Source organism: Silurus aristotelis, assembly GCF_946808225.1.
Source record: "Silurus aristotelis genome assembly, chromosome: 23".
Lineage (NCBI taxonomy): Eukaryota > Metazoa > Chordata > Actinopteri > Siluriformes > Siluridae > Silurus > Silurus aristotelis.
In genome coordinates this window covers 3,973,113-3,990,612 of record NC_139596.1, presented here as the reverse complement: position 1 = coordinate 3,990,612, position 17,500 = coordinate 3,973,113, and the positions used below count along the sequence as shown (strand labels likewise).

Genomic DNA, 17,500 nt, shown 5'->3' with positions numbered 1-17,500 from the left:
TTTCTAATAAAACAATAATCATTTAAATCGAGTAATCTATTAAATTCAATTTTAGTTGAATTAATAAAAAAGGAATGTTGTTAATCGTTTACATTCTTTGCACCCCATTTGGGTAGTTCAGATGTGTGTGTGTGTGTTAACAATTAATATTACATTTTTTAAAATGTGTTCTACTTATTCTGCATATTTCTGCATACTTTAACCTTCCATCCTTCATTCATTCACTCCATCGATATGCAAAATTGTCAGGATTTCCTAATTTTAAGTGAAAGATGGACATAAAAACGAAGAATCCATATAGCAAGATTGTCGAAAAAACTTTGACAGGAAGTGGCAGGAAGTGTGCAACACAAATCCATGCTGGTAAAAAAAACAAACTTAGAACCGAACTGAAAGTCCTGTACCGAAACGATTTGGTACGGATATGTGTACCGTTACACCCTTAGTAGCATATAATGTGATGTTCATTATTTTATCGAGATCAAACCACGAGTCCTGTTTAAAGCCAAGAACAAATATTTATGCCAACAGGTCTCTGGACCTTGCCGTTCCTTCGAGCTGAAGATGGATCTTCACCTTGAGTCGGAACCTTTGACGCTCCGCTTTCTCCGGACTTTCCGGGACCTTCTGCGATTCGTTCTGTTCACTTACACCGTGCTATTTGGTGCCTTGATCCTCGCTGGATGGACCACCTACTTTATAGTTGCCAAATGAGGAACAATTTGTTCAATGCCATGTGATTTTGGCTTTTCCGGGTCTGTGTATACAACATAAAGGACGTGCAAATATCTCACAAATATTGACCCCTATGCGTGTTCTGTTGCTAGACGGCGTTTAAATATCTATTTAAAACGGTGTATTTCAGTTGCATTGATGTGGTCTTCTGAAGAGTGCAATCTCATTATATGGAATAAATGAAATACAAACCTAGAATAGTTCTGTGCCACTTTAAGGGGGGAAACATACTGTATACCGACATGTAAAGGATGAAATTGAGTGTAAAGACCCTTTTTTTAGGAGCTATTAGAAATCTTCTTGATGTTTTGTATATATTTTGAGCAACTTAGATGAGTTTGTGGTCTCTAGTGACAGAATTTTTATCTAAAATCTTATTAGATACTGTTTTTGGTTTTTTTTGTTATTTTCATGGCGATCATATGAAGGACTTCACTTCAAACACACGGCCTTCAATGGGATTAAATATACTGCCTGCCTGGCCAAACACTCCTAATAATTCACTAGAGCACCTTTTGCTTGCATTGTATATAGCATCGTTTTGAAAAACTCAATGTCACCAAATTGGTTTGTCCAGAGTTTTATTCATTTTTTTTCCAAATTCTTGTATTTATGATTGAAGACTCAGACCGCTGTGAGAAGTTTACAACGCATCCCAAAGATTCTTAATGGGGTTGAGGTATGGACTCGGTGGTGGACAATCCATGTGTGAAAATGATCCCTTATGCTCCCTGAGCCACATTCTCAATTGGAGCCCAGTGAATCCTGGTCGTTTGGTGGTCAGTTGACCTAAATTTTTGGGCACATGATGCAAAACTTAGACCTGACCAACTGAAGCAACTTCAGATCATAATGCTGCCCCCACAGGCTTGAATAGTAGACACAATGGGTGCTCTTGGGCAATGGGTCACACAAAGTAGACACAATGGATGCTCTTAGGCAATGGGTCAATTAATCCGCCTTGCTTCTGGACTTATGACCTTTTTCTGTTACTCCAGAGACTTTTTTTCTCAAATGTGATGGTTCACCACTATCCTTCCTGGTTATAATAATGCCCTGTACTTCCTAACACAATTTAATTGCATTTTTAGGAATCTCCTGAAAATGCTGTTTTTTTCTGCTTGATGCAGTCCAATAATTTGACTCTTCTGAAAAAAAATTTCCAGGATATTAATGTTTGAGAAAAGGAAAGCTACTTACTGCATCAGTTATGGTTAAATAACCTGCAGCTCAAACCTACAGTGTTAATCACAGCACTAAGAATATAATGAAAGCCTCTTATTTGGTTACTACGATCCATGTGGTGGGTTTTTTTGCCAGGCAAATGTCAGAGCCATCTAACAATGGCCTGTACCACCTGGCCTGCTTTTGTGCATTTTGAACACACGTCACTTAATATTAATTTACAACTGGTACATGTGTTGTGTGGGAGAGACATCTTGTTTTCTCAATTGCATTGTAGATGCCGGCGCGAGATCACACCCTGCGTATAACTGCATTTGTTCGAAATTGTGTGACGGATAACATCTTAATCTTAATCGCTAGGCTCCTTGGCACTTATGGATGCTGTTTTTTTGGGTCGTCTACTGCCACCTTGCTCACTGTGTACTCTGCTCTCAGTGACTGCCAGAAAGCTTTGAGCTCTAAGGGGATAAACATCCATTAAGCAGATGTACTGGAAGATTACTTTCCGTACTGATGAATGAGTCATAAATTCCATGTTAGTCCATGCAGAATGACTATAATAAAATGAGTTAAACTAAATCCAAAATCTAAACCTGTCTCCAGCTTCATCTATTTATCTAATATATTTTATGCTTGTGTTGCCAGATTCGGCAGTTTGACAACAAAAGAGGCCAGTTTTTTTGTGTGCAGATAATGATATTGGGAAAGCTGACCATCCTGCCAAACCAACATGTTCTACATTTTGAATGGATCAATGAAATCTTGGAAGGTGAGTTGTTGTACCTAAAACAAGGAAGGAATCTCCTTTTGAGGATGCTCAGAGTGATTTTCAAGTTTGGAGCAATCCTTAATAAAGGGGTCTGCTGGCAATCCGTGACCCTTGTGTGAAAACTGGTGTAACACATTGACAAACCTGAACCGAGAACAGACAAACTACACATAGAAACATTGAATGCAGCTTCTGGTACATTATTCCATCCCACAAGTGCTTCAGAACAACTGGTTAAAATGTATTGCCTGGTTCCTAGAGTGATAAACTTTGCGCAGGGTCCTCAAGACTTGCTATGGTCAATGGTGCATGAAGTACACAAAGCATATACTTGAGTAAAAGTACAAAAGTATTTGCCTTCAAGTATACTTAAGTATCCAAAGTACTATGATTTATTTTGGATTAAAGGATCCTATTATCGTTTTTGTCCCAAAAACCTTCTTTCTAACTACGGTACTTGGAAAAACTCGCACAAAAGACGGGGCGCTGTTTCAAAATGTCTCTCAAAATGTTCTGCTTGCTGTTGAACTGATGCTGAACCTTTGGTGATAAGTGGATACCACCAAGTGCCAATCAAAACAAGTTCAAAACAGGACCCTGATTGGTGGTTTGCTTCGTGTTGGCCAGTTAAGTTTTTATCCTCATAAATAAAAAGAAACAACTGATTTAACATAATGGAATTAAGCAAAAAGTATGAGATTTGACTTTGACGTGTAGTGAAGTAAAAATATCTCCAAAAGGAAAATTCTTTGGTAAAGTAGAGATACGTGAAAAGGCTACTTAAGTACAGTCGTTAATTACATTTACCTCATTACTCTTCACCACTGCAGTCTAGTTAACATGGGATTGCTGATGTTTTGAGGAGAGAGACCAGAAAGCATCTTGTAACATAAAGTAGGATTTTATAATCAATCCTGAATTCCAGGATACTGAATTTATGCCATTTTAAAGACTTTAATACTGTGGTAATGTGATCCCTCGTTCTTGACCTTGTTAAGTCCTGGCTGCTGCATTTCGAAATGAATGCTAAATCAGAGAGTCCCGTTTGATTCCCAGTCTAAAATAACTCAGAGACCTCTCACGTGGTCTTCATTTTAGTTCACCTTCTGATTTGCTGTAATCGACTTTTAGGGGTCTTACCACTGCCCAAAGAATTGCTTTGAGAAACGCCCCAAGATGTGGAACCGCCTAATGGACGGATCGATTCCCATAAAAGTTTTTAGCTGCTTGAAAGCAGTGGGTTGTCAATTATTTAACAGCGAACAGGATTTAGGGTCAATCATATCAACAGCACTTTAGCAGCTCTTGATGTTTTGTAAATCGCGCTCATTAGGAGGGAATGTTAGAATTTATCGGCACATATTCTGGATTATTTTTAACAGACACATGCATAGTGTGTTTTAGGCTTATATGCTTTTGTGGTGGTGCTTTGAACATCCCATTCCAATTGTAGTCCCCATTTGCTGTTCAAGAAATCTTCACTCTTCTGAGAAGATTTTCTAGATTTTGTAATGACATTGTAGAGATTTCTGCTCGTTCATCCACAAGGTTGTTTTGTTTTCCAAGGGTGCCAATATTAGTGACGAGGTACAGCATACACACTATATACGGCTAAAGGTATTTGGACACCTGACTTTTCCAGGCATGTGGTTCTTCCTCAAATTGTTACCACAAATATTAATTAATTCCTTCACTTGAACTAGGAGACCCAAATCTGTTCCAGAATTGTGCAACAAGCCAGCTCTGTGAAGAGATGGTTTACCTGTGTTGGAGTGGAAGACCATTGGGATGAATTGCACACCAGGCCTCCTCACCTCACCTACATCAATACCCTACTTTACTAACCCCTTTGTGTCTCAACGATCACAAATCTCCACAAGCACGCTCCAAAAATCTGAACATCTTCCCAGAAGAGTCGACATTATTATAACAGCAAATGGAGACTAAATATGGAACATGTTCTAAAAGTAGCACATACCAATCTTGTACTCAGGTGTCCACAAACTTTTGTGAATTTAGTCTATTTACAGGTTATAAAGAATTGATGTCATTAATAAAAAATAAAAATAAAATAATTTCCATTTTGTCAGATTGTCTTTTTAATCAAACATTATTTCTTTCATTTGACATTTAGTATTGTTTATTATTTTAAAACCACAAATTATTACGTATAAAATTTTTTTTTTATTAATATTTATATTAATTATTATACTACATATATATGCATCTCAACATTTTTTGATTATAATTAAAACATTTATTTATTTTAGTAATTCAAACAAAAAGTGAAACTCGTATATTATATAGATTCATCACCCACAGACTGATATATTTCAAGTGTTTATTTTTTGTTATTTTGATGATTCTATTAGGACTGTCACAGAAAATAAAGACCAAGAGCTACCTCTGCTGCAGAAGATATGTTTATTTGCCATGCATCCATTACAGCAGTGTAAAATTCAATCTTCATACAGTATGTCACTGCTTGGTCAGAGTTCAGGGACAGTCATGATATGGCAGCTCTGGATCAAAAAGGATTAAGGGCCTTGCTCAAGGGCCCAACAGTGGCACCCTGGCAGTGCTGGGGTTGAACCCCTGACCTTCTGATAAGTAAGCCAGAGGCATTGAGCTCCCACCATCCTGTTCATTTCTTGTTATTTTGATGATTTTGGCTCACAGCTAATAAAAGCCCAAAATTCAGTATCTCAGAAAATTTGAATATTGTGAAAAAGTTCAATATTTGAGACTCGTGGTATCACACTGTAATCAGCTTATTAAATCCAAACACCTGCAAAGGTTTCATGAGCCTTTAAATGTTGTCTCAGTCTGGTTCAGGCTACACAATCATGGACTTTACGACTTAGTTGAGGATCGCTTCCTTTTTGAGTCTGGTTTCTTCCGTATACTATATCAGGGAGTCTTTTCCTTGCCAATGTCACCACTGGCTCACTCATTAGTGATCAAATTTTAGGCACTAAACACATGAAATCATATTGTATACCGTATTTATGTCTATAAAGCCGCTTTGGGACATTGTCAGTAGTTAAAAGTGACATACAAATAAAATTGAATAGAATTTTCTTCAACACTGCTGTTCAGGATTGATGTTTCCTGCCTTGCGTCATACTCGGGATAATCTCTGGGTCCAAAGTGACCCTTCCCAGAATAAAGTGCTTAAGAACATAACCGAATTACCTGAAGATTTGTCTTTCCAAGTCAGACTGTGGAAATGCATTGTTTTTTTTTTTTTACAGGATTATTTCATTAGAAAAAAATCAAAGAATAACAAGTAGTGTTCCAGCACAAGGGTTACTGGTTCGATCCTAAACTCGTTTTTGATAGAAAAAAATTGCAAATCAAAGTGTGTCTCTTAAACTCATGTGTACACAATGTAGGAAATTCAGTGTTTAGAAAAAGGATATTATACATAATTTTTTCAGGAGTGAAGACGATGGACAGGATTAGAAATTAGTATTAGAGGAACCATGCTGGTGGGATGTTTTGGAGACTGGAATTGACTGGAGACTGGGGAAGATGAAATACCTACTAAAATTACTTTAACCCTAAAGACATGAAGAAACTATTAAACTATAAAGTTTCCTTTCAGAGCTTTTCATACTTAATACTGTGCTGGCCCCAGTAACATACTAGGCTTTGCTTTTCAGTGTAGCATGTTGTCTTTATGGTACAAATAACATGTATGATGTGTGTATTGCATTTTTAAATATCTAAATTACAGGACCTGATCCACTCCACCTACAAGTATAACCACCTACTCTAATCCAAATGTTCCCAACCCTGGCCCAGCAGACCCCAACCAGAACCTTCTTCATCCAGTAATAGCAAACAGGAGTTTTCCTGAAAACAGGGATCAGAAACTGTTCTCATTCTACAACCCAGGAAAAAGAAACAGCGCGTCCAATCTCTGGATCCAACATCTGCGTTTTTTGTATACTCTGAGCTTTGATTTGACTCGGAGCTGAGGTAGGAGTATCAGGTCTCATCTCCACTCATTACTTCTTCATCAATAGCTTTTCTTTATTTTACATTAATATTAAAGGCATCCAAACTATGAAAGAAGACTTATGGAATGATGTAATAAACAAAAACAAAAAAGGCTCACATGAGGACCGTCACAGAAAAGGAAGACCAAGAGCTACCTCTGCTGCAAAAGATATGTTTATTTGCCATGCATCTATTACAGCACTGTGAAATTCTATCTTCATATATCACTGCTTCGTCAGAGTGCAGGGACAGGCATGATGTGGCTGCTCTGGATCAAAAAGGATTAAGGGCCTTGCTCAAGGGCCCAACAGTGGCACCCTGGTGGTTCTGGGGGTTGAACCCCTGACCTTCTGATAAGTAAACCAGAGGTATTGAGCTCCCACATTCCTTAAGAGAAGCTGGAGAGAGAGAGATTGTGTGTGAGAGACAACAAAAAAGTGTGTGTAAGAGAAAGAAAGAGAGAATATGTGTGTGTGAGAGAGAGAGAGAGAGAGAGAGAGAGAGAGAGAGAGATAGATAGTGAGAGAGAACGAGTGTGTGTGTGTGTGTGTGTGTGTGTGTGTGTGAGAGAGAGAGAACGAGTGTGAGCGCGAGAGAATTGCGTTGCTTTAATCGGCCACCATTTTGTCCCTGTGCGGCTTCCGTGGTGAAGCGTTACGTGGCATCGCGGAAGCAGTTGTTTGTATCCACTCAGGAGCGCGCAGGGCAGCGCGGTGACTCGGTGACTCCTCCCCCGCATGTCCGCGGCTATCTGAGGGTTACATTCACTTCCCCGTGTGGAGTGAAGCCGGACTCTGTCTCCCTCATACATATTTTGTATTATAGTTTTAGATATATAAATTTTCATGCGTGTATTTTGTTAAAGTGTTTATTTTGCACCATGTTGACCTTTTCGGAAGTCGCGGTCGTTCTGGCAGCTCTGTGCGCCACCGCGTCCGGTTACTTCGTCAGCGTTGACGCTCACGCCGAGGAGTGCTTTTACGAGCGAGTCAACTCGGGCACCAAGATGGGCCTCATGTTTGAGGTGGCTGAGGGGGGATTTCTGGATATCGACGTGGAGGTACACAGAAATATACATAGATATAAAACCTCTTAGATGACGAGGAGTAGCTGTGAACCGGGTTTGGTCCTGACGGTTTAGTCATGTATTACTCACCCTCTTTAGGCGCCCTACCTGGTGTCCTGGAGTGCGGATTGGGATGCGGCCCACACCACCCTATTATCTTACTTCTAAATAATCATCACATAAAAACCCTGCAAATGTTATAGAAATTATTCCAGTTTTGGTTGAAGTGACCAGCAAACTTCCATATATTTAAGTCCATATTTTTACACACTAAATGTCAATGAATAACTCAAAACTGTCCAAGAATTACTGTTGTTTTGTTATAAAAAATGTGCTGTTTTTTTTTTTATTATTATTATTATTATTATTATTATTATAGACAAGACAAAGGCATCAGATTCTGTCTGAGTGTCCAACAGCTGTTAGGATCCCAGTGTCCAAGCCACATCTGTTCCTCCGGCACTAAAGAGAGGATAAAAAAAAAAAATCAACCATCCATCTTTTCTCTTTCTGATGTTCTCCTGATGGGTTCTGGAGTCTCGGATAATTCTTCGGTTTGCGAGGCGAAGGCAGAGACGCATAGAAGTGGTTGTGTGTTGCGTACGATTTAACGTAAAACGGTTTCCGTGTGAACGGATTGGTTTTTTTTGGGGGGTGGTGGGGGGAGCTGAGATGGATCTGAATTTGATGTTTTTTTATTGTGTCTATGTTTACAGCATATCCAGAGCCACTTACAATGATCTCAATTATACAACGGATCGATTGAGGGTTAATGGCCTTGCTCGAGGGCCCAACATTGGCAGCTTGGTTTTGGCGAATTCGATCTCATGACCTTTCGAGCAGAAGCCCACAATTTTAAACTGAGCTACCACTTCTCAGGGAGATCTCATTTATACACCTGAGCGGTTGATGGTTGAGGGCCCCATGGTGGTGCTGCTGGGATTTGAACTCATGACCTTGTGATCCACTGAACCAGACAGTTCGATTTGACTTGTATAGACATTGTGAAGCCAAAATGCAGTGTCGGATCAGTGAACAGTTGATAACCTCAACAATGATGAAACTGTAATGAGTGGACATTCTGTGGAACCCAGATGACGATGGGCTTTTAAATCTGGTTCCTCTTTTTTAATGCGTGAACCTCCACTGGTTCACTCATGAGAGATAAAGTAACAGGGACTCCTTAATGCTGCAGGAATTTATATTTGTAATGGTTTCATTTTTTTAAGCTGCTTTGGGACAAACTACACAAATCAAATGGAGTTGAATTTGAACCTCAAAAGTTCCTCATCTGAGTGAAGAAATTAACAAAGTACCTCAGACACAACAAATTATAATTTTTTTTATTTGTTTCCGGGTTCTTCTGATGACTCATCATGTGCTGGTTTTGCGTTCGTCCAGTTAAATGTTCTCTTCTAGCAGCGTGAGCAGTAAACACGTATTCGTCTCGAACAATCTTGAAAAATAGTCACCAGTTCGACTGAGAATTCGACCAGATCAGGGCTTCACCATCACTTCACCAAGAGTAAAGTAATCTCATTTTTCTCTTCTCCACAGGATCTCAAGTTCTGGGATCTTGTTCACCTGAAAACAGTGGACATGGGAAGGCTATCGTTGGACGGGTTGCCAGATTGGGGGACAAAATTAATTCCACTCTGTTGTTTTCAATATTTAGCTAGTTCTGTTTCGCTGTTACTAGGGGAACCGTAATATGATCCAAACCGTGAGTTTTCATCTAGTGGTTCCGGTCCTGGACTTCTGAGCAGACGGTTATTAGTTCGAATAGCAAAATATCACTGCTGGGCCCTTAGGAAAGGCCCTCAACTACTTCTGTATAAATGAATTAACTGAGAGTTGCTCTGGATATGCGCGTCTACCAAACGAGGTCCGATCCTGCCATCAGAGAAATCTATGGAAAACAGATCTCCACACGGGTCGGTAAACGCGGGGGCGTGGTCATGTGTATACAAGCAGAAACTGCGACGCCTCCACCGGATGCTTTCCAGCACGAGATTTTCATTCTAGGACGATTCGTAATGACACGAAGGCTTGTAAGAAAAAGTAATCGATGGAAAATTCATCGATTGTGTAGGAAGGTTCCTCATTCGCTCGTTTATTTTGTGATTGAGTTTCGGTCCATTCCCACTCTTCAGTCTGGGGTTTTATCGTAGAGCAGCTTCCTGCCCGGAGGCTGAAGCATCTCGAGTGCTTTGTCCGAGCTTCTTCAATTGGATTTCTGAAGAACAGTATGCCGTCACTTCCACCCAACGGACACGACCGATTTCACTCTCTTCACTTTTCATTCTCTGAATGTAAACCTTTTTTTTGCTTCGTTTGGTAGATCACAGGTCCTGACGGGAAGCAGATCTACAAAGGGGACCGCGAGTCCAGCGGGAAGTACTCCGTGGCTGCACACATGGACGGCACGTACAAGTTCTGCTTCAGCAACAAGATGTCCACCATGACCCCCAAGATCGTCATGTTCACTATCGATATCGGCGAGGCGCCCAAAGGGGACGGCATGGAGACCGAGGGTGCGTCCGCGATCCACCGCTTTCGTTATTCTATCAAAAATAATAACCATAAACGTGTTAACCTTTAGAGATATTAATGGTTGTGCGCAGTTAAGTCTTTTCTTAACCAGAAGTTTAGTCCAGCGCACGATTGCTACATGTAGCTACATTTCTCGTCATTTGAACCCCCCACACCCCACCCCTGATTTCATCCTGTACTCCTTTTTCATTTCGTCTTTCTTCCTCTTTTTCTTGCTTCCTCCTTCTCCTCCTCAGTCGGTGGCGGGACCTGGGATGGTAGGTTTCATAGTGGGCTGCATGGAAAGCTTTGTGCACGCCGCATCAGTCTTCCATTAACTTCCACCCGCTCTCGTCGAACGAACCGTCGACGTTACTCACTGTCTGTGCAGTGTGCCTTTGGGTTTAATGTGTCGCCTCACGGTGCCTTTAATCGGAAAATTAGCGATACTTGTAGTAAGCTTGGTCCATTTTTCGAGGACAAAACTGCGTATTTATGCTAAAGAATGATGTGCATACATTAAACCCCCCATTCATGTGAATGCGATCCCCTCCCCCGCTGCTTTCCGCTCGCATTGCGCACATTCTCACCAGGCAACGTTCCGTTACAGCGCACCAAAACAAGCTGGAGGAGATGATCAACGAGCTGGCTGTGGCCATGACGGCGGTCAAACACGAGCAGGAGTACATGGAGGTCCGCGAGAGGATACACCGAGCGAGTAAGACCCTCCGAATCTCTCGTCTTGAGGAATTGAACAGTTTGTTTCTATAGCGCTTTTCACCACGTAAGAACGATAGAACATTAAAATAAGTAAATTATGTGTATTAACCCCCCTCCTCAGTCTGGGGGCGCTAGTGGAAAGGAGCCAGACTTAAAGGGGAACCCGTCTGCTTGGATGGGGTCCTCATTTTGTCCTTGCGTACGATCTAACACGTGTCCCTCTCCCCCTTTTTTCCCCCCTGCAGTCAACGACAACACGAACAGCCGCGTGGTGCTCTGGTCGTTCTTCGAGGCTCTGGTGCTGGTGGCCATGACGCTGGGACAGATTTACTACCTGAAGAGGTTTTTTGAAGTGCGGCGAGTCGTTTAATTCTCGAGTTGTACCCTTTTTTTTTTTTTTTTTTTTCTTTTCTTTTCTTTTCCCCCCCTATTCCAAAGCGTCTCGCCGTACTTTGGACTTGTTTGGAGAATAAAAGACAAACTATTGAAAAAAAGAATATATAAAAAGATGACCACGTCTAAACAGGTCGACCTGCGAAGGCCGCACTCGACTTCTACTCCAATCACGGGCCCGTTCGGGAATTTTGTATTCGCGTTAAAGGTGCGGCGATTGAGAATTCGTGGGGGAAGAAATGTCACTTTCACATATGAGGGAGAGTCAACTGTGTGTGGGTGTGGGTGGGTGGGTGGGGGGTGCACTTGTTCTCTAATTGCAATACACACTGCAAAATACATACGGATGAAGCTTTTCATTTGACTCACCCTCATGTTTGTGGAAAAGTCATTCACAGAAAAAGAAATCAGTCCACCTTTTTATGTAAATTTTAAAGATAAGGGACATGATGGTAAATTTGACCAGAATTTGATTTTTTGGGGGGTTTTTTTAATCAGAAAATTGTGTTGGGTTACAATGAGAGTTCCCTGATATTTTTGATTCTCACAGATGCTTCTTCTGCACCCATTTGCAAATTAGAGACAGCATTTTTTTTTTTTTTTTTTTTTTTTTTTTTTATGTGGTGGTGTTGGTGGTCAGGCTCGACACCCCCCCCCCCCCCCATTTCAAAATCTTCTTAAACCGAGTACAAATCAGGAGTTTCTTATCCACCTCGAGGTCAACGGAGTTCACAACACTGGAGTTTTTTCTTTTTTTGTACTTTTTTTCCGTGAAGGAGGTTTTGAAAACAAAAATTGAAATCATGTCAAGCCAGACGAAACTTCAGGTTTGTTTGTGTTTTGACTGAAGCTCATTTACAGACGGTTTTGTCTGTAATTTGAAATCAATCTCCACTCGTGTGTACAAAAACAAACAATAAAATAAAGGCTGTTCATGGTTTGGATAAAACGGTTCGCTTTTGGTTGAAGGAAACTCTATCCGAGTTGGAATTCTCAGCGTGAGGTCATCAGTACGAATCAAAGGTGCATCGTCCGTTTTTTTCGGACCGCCGTACACAATCCACTATATTGGCAAAAGTTTGTGGACCACCTGTTGCTGGTAGAATCACCACCTTTTTCGGCAAGATGTTCTAGTGTGGGGCTCTGGTGTCCCAATACTTTTGTCCATATACTGTATTTTTCAATGCATTTGTAGTTTTTTCGCACAATACAACACACCATAGTGAACCTCACTAAAGAGATCCTTTTGTTTCTGTTGGCAGATTTGATGTAAAATGTAACAGGAAGGAATATTTTCCATCAATAATATCGTTCACACCTATTCTGTTAAATTTGTTCATGAGGAAAACATCATAAACGGTGAAAGCTGCTGTCCAGAAAATATGGCAGATTATTATACACAAGAAAAGGGTTTTATAGATTTATTTATTTATCCCCTAATGTAAATGGAGTATATGAACAGGAGACCTGGATATATAAATTACCGATATTGTAATGGCCGTGTGGTTGGGAGTAAAACCGAGATGCATCGTTGTCAGGATTGTGCGTCTCTGTAATGGCCCTTAAAGGGCAGGATCGTTACAAGTAGAGCTTGATGAGCTCGTCGCTGACCGCCGAAGGAGTCAACACACCCAGGTCGGTGAATAGCAGAGTGATGAGAGACGGAGGTGTGTAGTCGATTATCGGATGCTCCTGATTGAAATCCTCTGCCGTTTTCAGCGTATCTGCTTTGTACTGAGGAAAAAGAAATTTGTTTACTTGCAAGATACATCGGTATCTACAAACATAGGCACTAAACATGAGCGAAGAAGCCTCACCCCGACTTCCTGTTTCACAGAAGCATAAACGAGGCCACACTCAGGCCATATTCCCTTAGCAGTCATTCATCATACAGAGTTTCTGCAGGTTTCACCAAGTCACCATTAAGAGTGAAATGTAAGACACGACTAAAGTATCGCTAAACCTGCACTTCACCATAGCTGAGAAATAAAATCTCTTTTTTACGTCTGTGGTACAATCCGTGAGAGATTCCCGCAAACAACAGAAAGCTGATTGGCTGTTGCGTGTTGGTCTCATGTGTAGTCATAATACAGCAAATTATATTTGGAATCTACAACAACCATGGAAACGAACACACAAAAACATTTTAAAGCATTTCAGCATTTCAATGAACATTAGAAGCTACCTCTAATTGCCCCTAAGGTTATAGGGACATAAAAAATGAAGACATTAAGACCCTGAACAGTGGCGACCCCGGTAACGGATAACTCTTGACCGACAGCTGGACGATTTCATGCACTGTGCTGCTTTAACGTCTAAATATACAGTTGAATAGGAAGATGGTACGTAGGCGTTCCCTATATAAACTGGTCATCCAGTGGATATTTCCATCCCTTCCTAACTGATATGAAAAAAACCGACTTGTGTATGGTGGAGATTCAATAAACAGCAGGAAGGCTCACCTTGAACCTATCGGGCACGTCTTGCTGGTTGAGCGGGTAAAGGCGCACAAACTTGAAACTTTCCGCCACCACGTAAAACGGCTTGTTGTGCGCTTTGGAGCAGACCGCCATCTGGTAGGTGCCAATCTATAGGAGTTACACATCCGACACGTTATCGACAAACGGAGCAGGAAAGTTCATATGTTCGTACGAGGCGGTATCAAAGTTTCGAGACCCATTTTGTAACACACGCAGTCACAGGGAGCGCCGACCTTTAAAAGTCAGTGTGCCTGAAGGGATCAGGAGCCGTGCAACTCATGCTGTTCTGACCATCAGAATTTCTCTACGGAAACTTATCCTTCCTGCCGGATTTGGCTCCTGCGGACTTCGCCCTCTTCCAGATGCCATTTCGACACCGCCGGGGACATTCGGCGCAGGAATGCTGGGGGCGCCGTGTTGCTGTGCAAGGGGACTATTTTAAAGGTGACGGTGTGTAAACGTAGATAAATAAAGTACGAGCCTCGAAACTTTGACACCACCTCGTATGCGCGAGCATCTAAACACAGGACACTAACCTTGTTTATAATGCCTCCACTTTCGACCACACCCTCAGCCCCGACGATGACCAGGTCCACCTTCTCCATGATGTATCTAACACCATTTACAGGGGTTAATGGATTCTTTATATATTTCGTTTTTACATCACCAGTAAAAACGTGTTACGACACAAATCGTAAACATTGTATATGAAATGAGGGGGGAATAAAAAAAATAAGTCCATTTACCCAACTGCAGCATCGAGCACTACTGTGACTGGGATATTGAGTCTTCGCAGCTGTTCGGCCATCTGCCGACTAAAAACACAATCCCCAAATTATTGAACGCTGGCAAGAAACAATGGCTGGCGATAAAACATGACATAGTGTTATAATGAGATCTTTGTGTGACACCTGACCAGAAAGTTTTAAACATCCCATTCCATATATAAAGGACATACATATATTATGTATCGGGACTTTTTCCAGCCATACATTGTTCTTCACCAAACTGTTACCACAAAGTTGGAGGCACGAAATCGTAGGTGCAGTACCATTCAATTTAATCTTCATTTGAACTCGAAGACCCAAACCTGTTCCAGCATGACTATGCCCCTGTGCACAAAGCAGCTCAATGAAGATAAGCTTTACATGGGATGGACCTTAAACCTATTTTTCACGCTGACTGCACCCCAGGCCTCCTCACCTCACTTACATCGGTTTACAAGTCCATCACCTTACTTTACTAACACCCCTGGTCTGAATCTCCACAAGCACACGCCATAATCTAGTGGAACATCTTCCCAGAAGAGTGGAGGGAATTATAAGAGCAATGCGATGCTCGAAAACCCCATACGACCACTCTTCTGGGAAGATGTTCCACTGGATTTTGATTAGATTTGTCTTTATTTAGCGGCTTTGTACAGTCAGTGTGACAAATTTATCGCAAAGGTGTTTAATAGGGTTGCGGTCAGAGCATTATATAGCACAGTTAAGGGTCTTGATCAAGGGCCCCAAGCAAGGGAGCTTGGGATTAATGGGGCTTAAATCCCCAGCCTACTGGTCAGTAATCCCGAGCCCAACCACTGTTCTACCACCTTCTCCCATCCAAAGGCATCTAATACAATTGTGTGCCTCCACCTTGGCTTTTGTCCCAATTCTTTTGCTCCCTAAAGTGTAATAACTATCTTATGGCTGTTTAAACGTTTACAAAGGAACTGAATGAAGCACAAACACGTCCTAGAATCCCGAGAGAGACGATGAAGGAATTACCCGGAAGAGTCGGGCTGGGATTCTGTGACGTATACGGTAAACCGCTTCTTGTCGGCCGCTGCGTTTTCCAGAACTTTCAGCACAACCCTTGAGGAGGAGTGCGTCAGGATTTTCTGCAGGAAAATAAAAGCAGAAGGTCCTGGCACGTGAGACAGACGTGAAATGTAAGCATGTGACGATGCTACAAAGGGTTTAATTTTGCATCCAGATGACGTGAACGGTCGCTATGCGGCACCTACAGCCCCGTCTTTGATGAACGTGTGACAAAGTTTGGCCACTTTGCCTCGGGACAAAGAGATCTTCTTCAGAAAAAGTTCTCCTCGGTCCACCATCACATTCTTGCACTGTGAGAGATCCTGTGGGGGGGGATAAAACAAAAAGAATGGGGATATATTTCTCCTTCACCTTTTCCTCCTCCACCTCTTTTATTTTTCCTTCACCTTCTCCTCCTCTTCCTCCTTCTCCTTCACTTTCTTCTCCTCTACCTCCTTCTTTACCTTCTCCTCCTCCTTTACTTTTTCCTTCAGTTTCTCCTCATCCACATTTTCCTTCACTTTCTGCTCCTTCACCTTTTCCATACATTTTTCCTTCACCTTTTCCTCCTCCACTGTTTTCTTTACCTTCTCCTACTTCACCTTCTCCTTCCCCGATGACAGAAACTGTATCATTACGATTAATTCTCTGAAGACATTTACGTCTGCGAGAGAATCTTTAAACTTATTCGATGCGTTCAGATGTTTCTCCACACGTCTGACTCACCGGATGCTCCAGCGATGTGAGGCTGATGAAACGAAGGAAAAGTTCTCCTCCTGAGGACACGGCCACCGAGGAATCTGCCTCCTTCAGCCTGCCGATGGCTTTGGTCAGGTTCTCTCTTAGGCCCACGATGGTCTCACCTAACATCATTTGGAAGAAAGAGTCACAAAGTTAACCCTAACTCTAGACCCAAAACTGTTCCAGTCTCACAATAGCCCTGACACAAAACCAGCTCCATGAAGATCTGGTTTACAGGGGATGGGGTGGAAAAAGGGACAGTAGTTTCCCACCACATGTTTATCTGCTGTTAAAGTTTCAAGTTGATGTTAATCCAATTTTCAATTCACAACAAATTCACATGCACTCAAGACTGAGAGCTTCAAGATCTAATGATCTTCAATTTCAATAGAGAAATGAGGTGAAAACTCAGTCCCAGGAACTGACTTACACTGGGGTTTCTCTCATCCACAGAGTGTGTGTCGATAAAGAAGAAGGAGAAGGGAAATGTGAAGGAGGATGAGAAGTTGAGGAAGAAGATAAAGGGATAGGAAAAGGTGTAGGATAATGTGAAGGAGAGGGAAAACAAGAAGGTGAAAAAGAAGATGAAGGAGAATGAAGGTGAAAGAGAGGGTGAAGGAAAACTTGGAGATGAAGGAGAAGGAGAGAGTGAAGATGAAGGAGAAGGTGAAGGAGAGAGTGAAAATGAATGAGAGAGTGAATAAGAAAGTAAAGGTGAGAGTGAAAAACGAGGGAGAACTTAAAAATGAAGGAAAAGGAGAATTAGAAGTTGAAAGAAGAAGGTGCAAGGGAGAGATATAAGAAATTCAAGGAGATGGTTATGGAGAAGGTGAAGAAGATAAAAGTGAATGAGAACATGAAGAAGAAGGAGAATTTGATGGTAAAGGAGAAGGTGAAGGAGAAGGGGAAGCTGAAATAGATGCAGATGAAAGGAAAAGTTGAAGTTGGAAAAGGAAAAGTTGAAGGAGGAGAAGGTGAAGAAGAATGGAGAAGCTGAAAGAGGAGAAGATGAAGAAGAAGGAAGGTATGAACTGGGCTCTTACTCTGATCTCTCTTCAGGAACTCCAGGAGA

General features: G+C 41.5%; 2 protein-coding genes across 3 annotated transcripts in view; one reads left to right on the top strand and one right to left on the bottom strand.

Annotated features, from left to right (window-relative positions):
• The first annotated feature begins 7,333 nt into the window (after positions 1–7,333).
• Positions 7,334–12,354, top strand: LOC310717990 (transmembrane emp24 domain-containing protein 2). Of its 2 annotated transcripts, XM_083526453.1 has the most exons (5): positions 7,343–7,754; positions 10,102–10,294; positions 10,550–10,570; positions 10,903–11,010; positions 11,258–12,354. In XM_083526453.1, the coding sequence occupies exons 1-5, from the start codon at positions 7,575–7,577 to the stop codon at positions 11,380–11,382; spliced, it is 627 nt and encodes a 208-aa protein (XP_083382579.1). In that variant the 5' UTR covers positions 7,343–7,574; the 3' UTR covers positions 11,383–12,354. The 2 variants fall into 2 exon arrangements, with proteins under 2 accessions (XP_083382580.1, XP_083382579.1); XM_083526454.1 differs by lacking the exon at positions 10,550–10,570 and having other exon boundaries at positions 7,334–7,754.
• A 439-nt stretch (positions 12,355–12,793) lies between these two features.
• The window catches only part of eif2b1 (eukaryotic translation initiation factor 2B, subunit 1 alpha), a 5,246-nt gene continuing 539 nt past the window's right edge, over positions 12,794–17,500 (bottom strand). The window contains exons 2-9 of the mRNA XM_083526435.1: positions 17,472–17,500; positions 16,414–16,550; positions 15,894–16,010; positions 15,655–15,767; positions 14,632–14,700; positions 14,422–14,497; positions 13,868–13,993; positions 12,794–13,139 (exon numbers count right to left, since the gene is read on the bottom strand). The exon at positions 17,472–17,500 is cut by the window's right edge and continues 73 nt beyond it. Of these exons, the coding sequence (XP_083382561.1) occupies positions 12,984–13,139; positions 13,868–13,993; positions 14,422–14,497; positions 14,632–14,700; positions 15,655–15,767; positions 15,894–16,010; positions 16,414–16,550; positions 17,472–17,500 (823 nt within the window). The 3' untranslated portion in view covers positions 12,794–12,983. The remainder of the gene's footprint in view (positions 13,140–13,867; positions 13,994–14,421; positions 14,498–14,631; positions 14,701–15,654; positions 15,768–15,893; positions 16,011–16,413; positions 16,551–17,471) is intronic.

Bases quoted from the DNA above. Each gene is read 5' to 3' on its own strand.
- LOC310717990 (XM_083526453.1), top strand. From the start codon at position 7,575: ATGTTGACCTTTTCGGAAGTCGCGGTCGTTCTGGCAGCTCTGTGCGCC. The intron at 7,755-10,101 runs GTACACAGAAAT...TTCGTTTGGTAG, and splicing joins TTCTGGATATCGACGTGGAG to ATCACAGGTCCTGACGGGAA. The intron at 11,011-11,257 runs GTAAGACCCTCC...TCCCCCCTGCAG, and splicing joins CGAGAGGATACACCGAGCGA to TCAACGACAACACGAACAGC.